Source organism: Hydra vulgaris, chromosome 06 (genome assembly GCF_038396675.1).
Source record: "Hydra vulgaris chromosome 06, alternate assembly HydraT2T_AEP".
NCBI lineage: Eukaryota > Metazoa > Cnidaria > Hydrozoa > Anthoathecata > Hydridae > Hydra > Hydra vulgaris.
Window position 1 is genome coordinate 24,367,501 of NC_088925.1, and position 15,386 is coordinate 24,382,886.

General features: G+C 29.0%; 1 protein-coding gene across 1 annotated transcript in view; it reads right to left on the reverse strand.

The window, feature by feature from the left end:
• The window catches only part of LOC100204875 (WD repeat-containing protein 76), a 52,399-nt gene that overhangs the window by 9,308 nt on the left and 27,705 nt on the right, over positions 1–15,386 (reverse strand). Inside the window, exons 11-13 of the mRNA XM_065799670.1 lie at positions 8,376–8,474; positions 4,494–4,643; positions 4,302–4,355 (exon numbers count right to left, since the gene is read on the reverse strand). Of these exons, the coding sequence (XP_065655742.1) occupies positions 4,302–4,355; positions 4,494–4,643; positions 8,376–8,474 (303 nt within the window). The remainder of the gene's footprint in view (positions 1–4,301; positions 4,356–4,493; positions 4,644–8,375; positions 8,475–15,386) is intronic.

A 15,386-nucleotide genomic window follows, 5' to 3' on the forward strand; every position in this document is an offset into this window, starting at 1 on the left:
AACTGCTCAATTTTTTAATCCAAACTTGGTCATTGGTAAATAATACGTGTGTGAAGAAATATGATCAGCATCAATGGAAACGTATTGTTCTGTAAAGTTTATGGAGTCAACAAGTAGCTTTTCATGAATAGAAGGGTTAAAGTCAACGATTGTTGAAAATAAGGAATTTATAAAAATGTTTGTCATTGATGTTTTTGAACTAATTTATTACATTTTGTGTACTATTCCACTGATTTAATTGCAAAATATTTCTAAGGTTGGTGTTAATATCTAATAAAATATGTTTAATTATTCTACCAACTTCATTCTTAGCTGGGTTAATTAGACGAACAGTAGGATTATTTAAAAAATTAGGTTTATGGTCTTTTAATGTAATAAAACAATTGAAGAACTGTTTATATTGATTTTGTTAAAAATATCATGATTCTTCAGAGTAGTTTTTCCTTCTCTATTAATGAGATCTTTTATTATAGGGTTGGTTTTTTCATAATAAGATGTAGCAGCATTCATTAACAAATTATTTATACGTCGCAACGCCAAACTTGTATTTTTTATAACGGTTTTTATTTTATATTTGAATAATATGGCTGATAATTGCCGAATGGCATGAAACTTTAAGTTCCATCATAAAGTTGTATTTTTTCATTTAAAATATTTTAATATTATTTAATCCGTTTTTTTTTTTAATATATTGATCACTCTTAAACAGACGAGAGTTGTATTTCCAGCAGTATACAACATTTATCAATATATATATATATATATATATATATATATATATACACTAGCTGGAGTTACCCGGCGTTGCCCGGGCCAATATTTAAAAGTAAATGAGCATCTGGAACTTTGTTATACTAATTTTGGGCTATGCACAGTAAGATTGTGCAATATTTTTTAGTGTTGCACAATAATCCCACAAAATGTGACCCTGTTGGTTGAAGCTATGAAATAACTGAAAGACATTAAGGAAGAAAAAGACATTTTGTTTATTTTCCACTTAAAAACAACAAATTAAGAATTTCCAAAAGAACATTTACTCAAATTTTTCAATTAAATTGTTCTCTCACACTGGAAAAAAAAGTTGAACATGTTACAAAAGTTAAATCATGGGTAATTTCTTCACATTGGATTGTTATTGTTTTCTTTTAATAGGACTTCTTTAAAGAGGATTTCTTTCACTGAAGAGCCTTCTGATAGACAATGTTCTTGGTTTTTTCTTCTGGAGTCAAAATGAAAAGATTTCGTGGAGATCCAACTCTGGAGCATGCAAGATAGAGCTGGCCGTGAGAAAAGCAGGGCTGTTCCAAATTGATGCCAGCCACTTTGAGTGACTGTCCCTGCGCTTTGTTAATGGTCATGGCAAAAGCCAGCCTGACTGGAAACTGGAGGCGCTTGAAACTGAATGGGAGGTCATTGGGAATCATTGGAATCCTTGGAATGAAGACATTCTCACCTTTGCCACATCCAGTCAGTATAGTTGCTTCAATCAAGTTTAAAAGGATAGCTTTGATGATGAGTCGAGTTCCATTGCAGAGCTTGGGACTGTCGAGGTTGCGAAGGAGAATGATTGGTGCTCCAACTTTCAGGTGAAGAATGTGAGGAGGACATCCAGATGGTTCTAAAGAGTTCAGAAATTCTGTTGGATAGTTGACAGCTTCACTGGGGTCCATAACCATGTCAATGGATTTGTAGGACTTTTCATTGCCTGGGAGCATTTTCTGGATCTGCATATTGATCTTGGTGACAGACTCATTTTTGGGAGCCAGAATAGCTCTCTCACAGATCCAGTCATGTCTGGTGAAACTCTGCTGGATGTTGGGAAACACCTTGACAATGAGTTCCTCTTCAGAATCCACCAGTGTGCAAAAGTTGGCAGGGAATTTAATGAGCCCTGTCTGCACATCAACTGGTGCCTCACCATTGCCCAAGGCAAGGAGCTGATTGGAAAAGGCTCCTGCTTACAGATCACCAGACAATTTTACCCTCATGTTTGTTGTCAAATGAAGTGTTCTGACACTCCTCCACAGGTAGGAAGCTTTTAGGTTTTGCCAAATTGCACGGCTGAGGCTGCAGAGCCACACTGGATCCCATTTTTGGGCCCCCCTGACCCCGGGGGTCGGGGTACGGGGTCAAAACCCAGCTAAGAACCTTCTCCCCCTCGAGGACTACCCCCATGCCAAATTTCATCGAGATCGGTCCGGCGGTTTGGATTTCTATAGAGAACAAACAAACACACACACAAACACACATTGCCCTTTATATATATAAAGATATATATATATATATATATATATATATATATATATATATATATATATATATATATATATATATATATATATATATATATATATATATTTAATCAGATATATTTATATATATTTAATTATATATATATTATCAGAACTAATTTCTAAATGCAGACATGAAAATAAGTTCCTTTTAAAAAATTATAAAAACAAATGACCAGTCCAAATTTATCCTAATTCTAAAGAATTCTTTTCATGATTTTTTAATTATCTAATGTAGTTGATGCAACTTCCTGGTTGCAAAATACTACAGTTAACTTCCTGTGAAATAATTTCCCTATAATTTGAAAATTTTTTTATGTTTAGACATTCTTCCTGATGAACCAACTGATGGTGACACACAATGTTGAAGTAATCAAAAATTAGATAAGTGTTTTTACTAATTTATATATATATATACATATATATATTTACATATATATATATATATATATATATATATATATATATATATATATATATATATATATATATATATATATATATATATATATATATATATATATATATGTATATATATATATATAAATATATATATATATATATATATATATGTATATATATATATATATATATATATATATATATATATATATATATATATATAAACACATACACACACATATATGCATTGACGTATATATTTTATCTTCCCATTTGTTTTTATTTATTATTATTGTTTGATTTACACTAAAAGCAGCCATTTTTAAATGAAAAAATAAAAACAACCAATTTCTATTGGTTGTTTTTAGCACAAGCAAGGAGCTTACTTTAATTGAGAAACAAACAAATACTGACATCTTTCTTGTGGGGTCCATTTCTCCAAATATTTCCGGGATGAAACTTCCAACATGTCATCAAGTTCTATCAGTATTTTTTCATCATCACAAAATAGTAAAACTGCTTATGAGTAAAAGCAAAACTTTATTCACATATTTTTTAGCAATTGCTTTTGCTATGAGCATTTGCTTATTAGCTTTTACTTTTACTTTTTTTTTATTCACTTTTATTTTTATTACAATTTTTATTCAAATATTTTTATAGATTTCAATTTTTTTAATCTTTTATGTTATTCACCTCCCAAGTCTGAGAAGATTTACATCACATCATTTAGTCAAACTTAAAATTGATGGAGGTAGTTCAATCTTGAAAATGACCCTCAGCATAATTGACACACATTTAATGGAAGGTTATACTCAAGGAGCATCATGTCTGCTATCAAGCTCTTCTGCCCAGGACAGTGGTGTAAAAAACATATAAAAATCTTAAAAAACTATTTAGCCTTGTTCAACTTGAAGATATGTCTTACATAACTTCATGTGACATGAAAGCATTTAAGCTTTTAAAAAATAATCTCAACAGGAGTCATGGAAAAATTATTGATGTATTTCTTAACCCAATTTCATATTGCTGCAATTTTTTGTAAACCATCCTGATTTGATTTGATCATGAAGATATAAAAGTTTTGAGTTTTTATACTTGAACGTTAACTATTTCGAATACAAAAAATCCAAAATCCACCTGTTAAAACGCAAAACTCTGCCAAGGACAAAGTTAAAAGATTTTGTGTGGTTAATAAACTCCATCTTTTTCTTGTTCAAGTTGTCTAGTGTCTTCAAGTTGTTCAAGTTGTCAATGTGTCTTACATAATTTCATGTGACATGAAAACCTTACAAACCTAAGTATATTTAATTAAAATTTGTGAAGGAAAATAAATACGTTAAATAAAATTATAACAATAAAATAGTACACTAATTTAATCTTTAAAATTCAGCATTAGATCTTCAAAAATATTTTACCATTTGTTTTCAAAATTTATGTTATTAAAATTATATTAAATATTTTGATTTTAAAACACTTATTTAAAAATATTTAAAAGAAATATATTTAAATAAGTATACAATTTTATTGTTACAATTTGCTTTTAAAGTTAGCTTAGCTAGGAAATTTATCAAAAAAAAGATAATAAAAATAATTTCCTGAGAAACTCACTTTACTTGCCATCTAGGAGAATCTATATTGCCAACTTGATCAACATTAAAAACTCTAAAATAAAGTTAAAATAATATATGATTATATATGTAATATATGATAGAGAACGTCAATTTGTAAAACAAAAAATTATATATTTTTGTTGAATGAAAAAAAAAAAATCAATTTTACAACAAGTTTTGAATTAAATACCTAAGATAATCGTCTTGTGATGTAAGTAACAATTTGTCTCCAGCTCCCGGAGAAAAAAAGCATGTAGAAGTTGTTTTAGAAGCTTGGAACATTGAAAGAAATTTGTTGTTATCTTTTTTGAGATTACGTAAATCCCATGTAGCAAGTTTTCTAATAAACAAGAAAAAACTCAAACTTTACTAAATAATAGTAAAATTAAAAATTATAATACAAAATATAATAGTGTGTGTATATAGTTTTATATATATATATATATATATATATATATATATATATATATATATATATATATATATACATATATATATATTATAATAATAATAATAATTATAGATTAAAGTGCCATCATTTACAACAATCATTATAGTGATAAAGTAATTCAGAAGCACTGAGAAAGTGCTTTTGATAAGTTCTTGAAAGCGTCTACAGAAAAATTTGTATTTTAGTGTTTTTTTTTAATGTTTCTAAAGTGGTTAAGTTACGTGAGTTTATAGACATTACATATTTGAGGCGCATTCATGGAGAAACATTTTGATCATAAGTTTTTGATAGGCAAGGAGTAAGTTGGCAACTGTCTAATGATCTTGTATTTTGTTTTAAAATTCGGGTTTCTAAAAGTTTGAATAGATATGCAGGAGACTGGGTTTTTAAAGTTTTATATATAATAACTGATATTTTATAAACTATTCTTTGATGGATTGGTAACCAATAAAGAGATTTTAACAATTTTTCTGATGTTAAATGGAAAGGAAAATAAGAGACAATATGAGATGAGCTATTTTGAGTACGTTGGAGTTTTTTAAGGTTTTTTTTGTAAGAACCTGATAGAAGATCAAGTTGAGAGTTAACAATGTCAAGTTGAGAGTTAACAATGTCGAATTTACTGTAGTTAGTGTTGTTCCAGAAAAAGTAATATTAGAATCACTTTTAAATTTTCTAGTTTTTTTTCCTAGATCCAAATAAGATGGTTTCTGTTTTGCTTGGGTTAAGCACAAATCCACTTTCTAGAAACCATTTTGCGACTGCATTAGCACATTCAGTGATTTTGGTTAAAGCATCACCAATGTTTAAAAGAATATCATTGCATATCTTTAGGAGTGCTGTTTTTGTTGAGTGATGAGACCTAAAACCAGATTGAAAAGGATTGAAATTTACAGTTGAAGTTACATGTGGAAGAAGCCGAGATAACGCAAGCTTTTTATGAATTTTGGATATTGTATTGAGATTTGATATAGAGCGCAAATTAGTGTGTTTAAATACTGTTTGTCCTAATTTTTTATGAATTGATGTAATCCAGTCTGATTCAAGGAGCAACCTTGAATGAGACTGGAAAAGTTCCAGATTTGAATGAGAGATCGGTGAGGTGAGCTATAATTGGACTAAATAATTATGATTATGATTTAAGAATGTTTGTTGGAATAATATCGAGTGGGGAAGGCTGAGGTTTGAGAGTTTTGATTACATGCTAAACATCAGTGGAAGTGACTGTACCAAATGTTGTAAAAATATCAAGAGGGTAAGATTACTCCAATATGAAATCAAATTTGTATTGTATTTGTATAGGATTGTAGCAAGTCTTGGATATTTTTTAAAATATTTTCAAGTTTGCTTGCAAAATATTGATTTATTGTGTTACTTTGCTTCTGGTATTGTGTAATTAGTTTAGGATTATTTGAAAAAAGTATTTCTTTGGCAATAATCCATGTTTCTTTTTGATTTCCATGTGCTAAATTAAGTTTGTCCTTATAACAATTATATCTGGATTTGTGAATTCTTTAGATGCCTCTCGGCATGCAGTTCGATATAGCTTTTTATCTGATAAACTACCAGTTTTTCTATAATGACGCTCCAGTTTACGACATAGGCTTTTTTTAATCTTTGCATCAGAAGATAACCATTTACTATTATGCTTGTTAAGTCTAATTGAATATTTTCGAATTGGTGCTGAATTATCAAGAACAGTTGTTATATTTGTTCTTATTTGTTCAGCATCATCCAAATTAATTTCAGGTAATAAACAGCATGGCATCAATTGCATGATAAATTAGGCATTAATACTCATTCTCTTAATGAAATCTCTAAATTAAGAATTTCTTCAACATAAATAAAGTTTTTATTAGATATTGTAAATTAGTTCTTAGCATATAGTTGATAAAGGACTCCATGTTTCATGCCTAATTTATAAAGATTGGCATTTGTTATTTCAAGAGCAAATGCCTTAATTCTTTTATTGGTGTAATCTCTTTTGACATATAGGACTCAAACTCAAACCGTGTCACTCTTTTTAGAGGTTTGAAGCATTTTTACAGCCTTTTTTTAATATATAGCTTGCTGAAAACTCGCTAATTTTTAATATGTTGACTTTTCTTTTTTTCAATTAGGATCCTTGATTTTAGAACAACATTTAACTTTGTTCAAAACATGTACTTATATGGAGTATCGCTTATGCCACTATGATGAGCTTTGTTTCATTCTCTCCGCTTATCACTTTACAAAATAGTAGGCGCACCATAAATGATTAAAACATCCTAAAGTACATAAGCTACTTTTTTGTCCTTTTTCTTTTAAGAAGTCAAAGTTGAATAAATTTAGTTAAATGATCTTTACACAAGTAAAAATTTATACTGATCATCAGTTTGTGAATGCATGTCACAGGCTAATGATCAATATAAATTAAATTTTTTTTTTAATATTAACTTTTATGATCAATATAAATTAAAAACTTTTAAATATTTATTATGTCAAACTTGAGCAAACACTGATAATCCTCAGATTTTTTTCTTACTAAGTTGCTTTTATATGTTTTAACCTTTTCTACTAACTCCAAGTATTGCACATAAGGGGTCGTCAAGGGGTAGGCAATTTTTTGACAATATGTTGCAAGGAAGAGGGTCTCAGATTTTGTGATGCAACATTTTTTTTTTAGTTTTAAATCTAGAGAAGACTTTCTTTTAATTAAAAGAGTATCTAACCAAACCAAAACACTCAGTTGATGTATCTATATGTTAATTGTAAAATCAACTGCACCTAAATCTTACTTAGTCAATGAGTACACTCTGTTAATGGAGTAGTTACAGCCTGTTAATAGACTGTTATAGCCGTAGGCGCAATGAAAAAACAAATTGTTTATTTAAAAAAAATTTTTTAGGGGAAGGGAAGGGAGGAGTTGATATAAAATTGTTGCATAACATTAAGGAAATGGGGGAGGGGCGGGCGGGAGGGGGAAGGGGAGGGGGGCTAAAAAAATGTCATGATGCGTTAAGAGAGTAGGAGGGGTCAAAAAATGTCTAAAAATTGTGTGACGGAATTTATAGACGACCCCTAAGCTGCATAACATCCAAAGAAAACTGTGAAACTTTTTTGGAATAAGCCCAGCAAAGAACTGAAAATAATTGATAACTCATTAAATTAAAAGATGGTACAAGTGACAAGCCACCGAAATTGGTTGCACACCATTCACACATTGCCAAACTACTGTCAAATTAAAAAACTGCTATTATTCCTATGGTCATTAAAGTGACCATAGAAATAATAGCAGTTTTTTTTTGACTGGGCAATGTAATAAATTATCCTAGATTGTTGTAAACAAATAAAAAAATTATGAAATTGCCTGATTTTATTAATTCTATCATTATTCATAATGATCAAGCATTAAAACTATGAAATATAAATAAAATATATAGCAATAAAAATATGAAAACTGCCCTGAATAATCAAATTGATTGTAACATATAAATACAAGAGGTATCCAAGATATATTAGACCAAATAATAAAAAACTTCAAAACACTCAAGATAAAGGCAAAATGACATTTATTTTAAAAGCAACAATAAAATCTTAAACTTTACCATAAAAGTACAACCTCTACTTGAATTAACTTACCCATCATAAGAAGAAGCAGCAAACAAATGCTCATTTTGGGGGTGGAAGTCAATACAGCGTACACTCTTCTGAAAGATTTCATAACTCTGTTCAATACAACTGAAAAAATTAATTATAGTTCTGCATCAGTAAAAAACATTTTGATTTGTGTAAGAATAATTTTTAAGAAGTCATGAAAAATCTCGTAAAAACTTTCAATTTAAAAATTTTAAATATAAATATAAAATTTATTCAAGTACTTTTAAATTCTAAAAACCTATAAATTTTTTAATTACTTTTTAATACACAAAATAAAAATTTAAGTTTTTTACTTCATTTGTTATGAACATAAAAACTAAAGAATTGAATCACCTGTATTTAGTAATTTGAATTATGAAACATTAAAACCAAAATTACAATGCCAAACAATCAAGTTTTAATTCAAAAGGCATTTATTTCATTGGGATTTTCAAAATTTTTATACTTTATATCATTTCATTCACAAAGAAGAAAAAAAAAGTAAATAAACTTTAATTGATAAAAATAGAATGAAATACGAGGAGAAAAATATACAAAATAGAGTTTAAAATATACAGTAAAATGCTAAACATTTTTTTTAAAGAAAAAGTCAGGAAGTTTAAATAAGGACATATTAAAAAAAAAACCATGGTCAAAAACTATTTCTATGATATATTCTTTTGTTGTTTGCAAATTTGTCTATTTAAATTAAACTGGAATAAAGACAGAACAAAATTGAACACACACAAAAAAAGCATAAACCAAACTAACAAACACCTAACTGTAAATACTCCATGAAAATGCTGATGCAAGAAAATGCTGATCTATGAAAATGCTGATGCAAGAAAGCCCATGCAAAAAACTAATAAGTCTTAAATACTACAAAATAAATCCTTACAAATCACAACTTCTATGGTAAATTCTAATATAATGTAATTAAAGAGACTACTATTAATTAAAATTTGTAGTTAGTTTAACATATAAGGCACTCTAACTATAAGGCATTATATTTTTGTTTAGTATGAGTATTACTAATGCTTATTTATGCACACAATTGTTTTATACCAAATGTATTTTATAGATAAAAATATTAGTAATTTTGTAAATGGGGAAACCAAAATTTATTATAAAAGTGAGAAAAGAACCTATTGTTGTTGGAAAACCAAATTCAAAGGCAGAGGCAAAAGTCCAGAGGAAAAAAATAAATATGAAAGAACTTCAGATTCAACAAGCTGTGTCTTGGTGCATAGAGAACAACAAAAGAGGCTATGCTGCTTTGCAAACTGGTATGTTTTCTTTTATCAAAGATCAAGGAACAATTATCGGAGATTAGATGGAAAAACTGCTAATATAAAAAAGCAACACCTGAGAGTTTTGACAGCAGAACACTCAATTGTAGAATTCATTAAAAATAAAAACAGGAGTCATCAAGGAATATCTGGGAAGCAATTCACTAATCTAATTATTGATGTTTTAAAAATTAGAGACTATTGCAACACCAAGAATCGAGGCCGTCACAATTTTGGTAAACTATCTGATAATGCAAAACAAAGACAGGAAAGTAAGTAGAGTGTTTAGTTACTAAATAAATTATAATGAAAGTTTCTTTATGTAATATATTACACTAGTTATTTGTTTTTTAACACTATTCCATATAATTCCAACATAACTATATTATAAACACAAACTTTAAATTTATTATAGGCTTAGCTAGTCGTTTTGGAAGAGATGGGAAGCAGAGCACCATGACTTAGTTCTAAAAAGACAAGAAAATGTACCAATTAACAGGGCATTGAACTGCACAAGGGGTATGGCAGAGTCACATTTAGGTAAGAAAATAATAATATTGTATCTTTTTGTACTTTATTTGCTGATATGCTCCATAATTAAAACAATGATACATAAATGTCTTAGATTAGCTCTAGGCTGTATTGTACTAGCAAAAACATTTTAAATCTACCATTTAGATTCGTTGGCTGAAGAACTTATCAAATGTGAGATTTTCACAAACTCAAAAAAACTTGAACCTGGTGTGTGGAATGGTGATATTGATACAAGAAGAATTTCTAATTCCCATTTCATAAATTATGGGATTGATGGAACAAATACCTCATGTATGTTGCACATGGGGAACCTTGCAGAAAAATGATTAGGGAGAATCATGAGTCAATAACAACATGCCCAGTTGTTTCATTAGCAGGTAATATAAACACAAACTATTTATGTAAATGTACCTATGCAATAATTTGCATTTATCTGAAAAAAACAACATGTTTTCATCACTGTGGAAGTGTTAGTTAATCGTTTTAGTGTTAGCGAATGTTTTTATCACCATGGTGATGTTAAGTATAGGTTTAATCATAATTAATATTTTTATATTTTACATTTCAGGTGAAATTGTTGTTTCACAAGTTATTTTTGCTAGTAAAGGTATGACTAGTCATATGGCCCCAAAAACAGCTGTCAAAAATATTAAAAATTTAATTATATCATCTACTGAAAAAGGAAGCCAGAATAACCATTCTTTATTGGACCTACACAAAAAGTTTGATATATATTTGTCAGAAGAGAATATACAACGAACTGTTGTAATGCCAGCAGATGGACACAGCTCAAGATTTGACTACAATGTTCTACATTTCCTCCATGAAAAAAAAATAGCTTGTTTATAAGTCCTCCTGATACAACTGAAGTTACTCAACTGTTGGATCAAAGTCCTAATCAGAACATGCATCGTGAATATGATAAAAAAAAGATAAACTTTTTACAACTTTCTAAACAATAAACCGAGAAGGCTTCGTAACAATTTTAGAAGGAAAGTGGGATAAATGGGCTTCAAGGGATACCATAATTAATGCTGCAAAGAGAGTTGGCATATCTAAAGAAAGTTTAAATGTAAATAATATGCAATAAGATAAATTTCAACAGGCTGCTAACTGTATGGCTCAAAATCAAGAGCAAGAGCCTTCTAGAATTCTTGTTCCAAGTACACCAAAGAAAATATACACACGTTCATCAGCAAATGTTTTTTTAACACCAATTACTCCACGTTTATTTCTAGAATTAGCAAAAACAAATCATCGATATGGATCAGCTAATTATTGGAGAATTATGTTTGAGCAGCCGCAGATGATTATGAAAAAAAGTTATGAAAAAAATTTAAATCTAGAAGATATACCAGGTTTGCTTACAGTAGACAAGGTAAAGTCAAAAGACATGAATAAAATAAAAAATATACATGTCACCAATATACATGGGTCAATGGAAGCCCAAAACATCATTGAACAGGTTGAGTTGAATGAAATTGGAAAAAGAAAAAAAAAGAATCAAAAGGAGAAAAAAAAGCAAGAAAAAGATAAAGAAAAAGAACAATTTTATAAATGTAAATTAAAATGTGTTTGCAATAACATTTGTGCAGTAAAGGGTTTTAAAGAGTGCCCAGTCTGCCACGAAATAAAGAAATCAGTATGCAGCAAAATTTCTTGTAGAGTTAATGGAATGAAGCCAATAATGATTAAACTAGCCACATCAACCGAAACAAATGCTAAATATAAAGGCGATTTGAATAACGTGGAAAGGGATAACATCAATTAGGAAAATGTTTTATGTTCTTTTGAAATGTAACTTATTGATTCTGAAAAGAAATTTTCACTTTGTGTCTCATTGTTTGCATTAACCTTAGTACCCCTTAAAAACTACAAGGGTCTCTACTGCTAGTAAAAAGCTCATTTGATCAACCAGAGAAGGATATTGTGAAAAGTTTTTTTATTTTATAGTTATCTAAAAAAAAAGGAATTGCAAACTTATTTTCAAATAGGCGCATACCAAAAAGTGTTTTTTTATTTTAAAATTAATTAATTTATCTTTAAATTGCATTTATCGCATTTTTTAAATATGAAAACAGTCAAACTTGTAATTTTTTGGAGAGAGTATTTATATGGAGTCTCAAAAAAAATAATATTATGCGCTAAAGTTCACACAGTGCTTGACAAGAACATAAATTATGACTTTGTAGTTTTTAAGGTATTTGTGTTTTTAAGGTGTACCTACCTGTAATTGTCAAGAATACAACATTTGGATAATTGAGAGCTAATAGTGCCCAAAGAATAATGTTTTGAATTACTTCAAAGAGTAAAAGCTTTTTGTGTTTGAATTGACATATCACAGTCAGAATTTTCATCCAAAGAGTAATCTGAATTGTAATCCATTAATGTATCTGTAGATATAACTTTACTTCCTATATGTTGTTCAAAGCGCCTTTTTTCTTCAAGCTTGTGTTTTCTGTATTTTACAACTGCTTTCTTATACATTAAGTCTTCTGATATCATTAACATCTTTTGGGGACATCTCTGGTCTATCAGAAATTGTTTATCTTCATTTATCTTGAGACAACCCCACTCACCATGGGCAAATATCAAAAAGTGTATTCATCTTAGCAGTGAATTTCTCTTGATAGCTATGTTGAGTAGCTAATTTCTACTGTACTTAATCACTTGAACATGTTGCTAGTGAATACTCTTTAGTTTAGCAACTACATGAGGCTTTGCTATAGTTGAAATATTAGCCTTAAATCAGAAAATCATAACTTCATCTGCAACTTTGTTGCAGGATATTGAAAGAGTTGACTTTTTGATTATCTGATTATTAACTGACTTGGCCCATCTATTCCTGAGAGAATATGTCCAATTAGCCAAACATTTGTAGTTGAGCGTGTTGCTTTGTCTGAAGCAGCCATCTACTTAAGTAATATTTTTATACTTTTTTACTATAATAGAAAAAATATAATAGAAACTTAATAAATATAAAGTGCTTGAAGTCAAATAATAAAACAATTAAGTCTTAGATAATACATATTTTCCTTACATTTTTCAATAATGAAATCAAAATATGCATTTAGGAGCACTCAGCATTATTTTTGGTAAATAATGCTGAGTGGGTAAATCGAAATTTGGTTTTACTTTCCAGTCTTCTGTGAACTATCTATGTTGTAACATTATAATACTTTATATTATTTGTTTTTAGATCAATTAATAGCAGTATTTTGTATGAAATAAAAATTGAATTACAAGATTAAGTTTTTAGTCAAATTTTGGTCAATTTAGGGTTCCGAAATGGGGTTTGGGGGACTGCTTCCCATTGTTGGTTTGTGAAAAATTTTAACTATGTACTTTTTATAACAGACCTCACCAAATAAGAGGTTGTGCAATTATAAATTAAAAAAAAAATTTTCTATATAAAAAAAAAACCACCCTAATATATATACACACACACAGAAAAGTCAAATATATACATATATACAGTCGTGTGGTATGGATTTTGATCATTTTGAAGTTTGATCTCGTTTTTTTCATATGAAGAGTAAAAAACCACTATTGAAAGTTGATCTTTTGTTTAAAATAAAGTTTTAACTCATAAAATCAGTGCTTTTTTTTTTGCTACTGGCAACACTGTCACTTTTGACAGCCATTTTGTATGATGTCATCTTAATTATAATCTTTTTGCTGTACACTTGTTAAGTTTTATTACCAGAGTTTTGAATTCGTTTATTAGGTTATCGTCAAAATATTTATTTAAATCAGTAAAAATATTGTTTCTTGAATATTTCTTTTTATTTTAAAGTAAAAATAATTGTATTTGATTTGATATTTTTAAAGTTATGAGTACTAAAGCAAATTCTTAACTACAGTACTGAAATGTGATATCTTATTTTAGTTATGGGGAAAAAAAAGGACTTGTTACCACAAAAAATTGCTGAAACCAGGGCACTTTTAGTAATTACTAATCTTTCTCAACGAGAAATTGCCAGAAAATGTGGTATTTCCCAGGTTTATGTACAAAATATACACAAAAAAATGGCTAATATAAAGAACTTGATGCCAAAGAGGGTTGGTAAATGTGGAAAGAAGAGAATCCTAACACCACGCGGGAAAAGAATACTTACCAAGAATGTTCTAGAAAATAGACAGGCCACCAACAATGAAATAACTAATAAGCTGGACCAATCTGGAGTCAAAATATCAAAGAGAATGGTTCAACGTAGCCTACACAATCTTGGTTACATTTCACAACGTCCAGCTAAGAAGCCTAAACTGACGCCAATAATGATGCAAAAAAGGCTGGAGTGGGCAAAAAAGTATAGGAACTTAGCAGAAGATGATTAGAAATTGGTAAAATTAATTTAGATGAATTTAAAATATCCACTTTCTTACACCAAACTTTAAATATTCACTTAACAATCCTTGTATAATATTGTAAGGTATGCTTTAGTGACGAGAGTACTTTCCAAGTTTTAACAAAGAAGGCTCATTATGTAAAAAGAAAGAAAGTAGAAAAATACCTATTGGACTGCTTCATTCAAACTGTTAAACACCCCACCTCTGTGATGATCTGGTCAGTGATATGTGGAAGGGGAATGGGAAAGCTTTATATTGTAGAGGGAATAATGAATCAGTTACAATATAAAAAAGTCCTGGAGCAAAGATAGTTGCCACAATTGGCAGAATGGTTTAGTCCAGGTAAAAAAAATACCTTCATGCAGGATGGGGCACCATATCACACGGCTAAATCAGTTAAAAAATATCTATCAGAACAAAATATTCTATTACTTGATTGGCCAGGAAACTCTCCTGACCTAAATCCTATTAAAAATGTTTGGGCGCTCCTAAAGAAGCAAATATCTAAAGAAAATATTACAAATAAAGTGTATTTAATAGAAAGAATTTTTCACCATTGGAACCATAATAAAGACTTGAAGGATATGGCTGAAAAATGCAAAAGTATACCAAAAAGGGTTCTTGCAATTATATAGGCAAAAGGAGGAATCACCAAATATTGATCTTGAATATATTTGTAGTAATATTTGAATAATAAAATTTATTAACAATTTGTTAAATGTCTTTAATTTGTCAAAAAAAATACCCACTTCTTAAATAAAAATTACTTTTGAGTACATAAATCACAAAAAAATATTAAAATAATAGACTTTGAAATTTGAGAATGTAAATAATTGTGGGT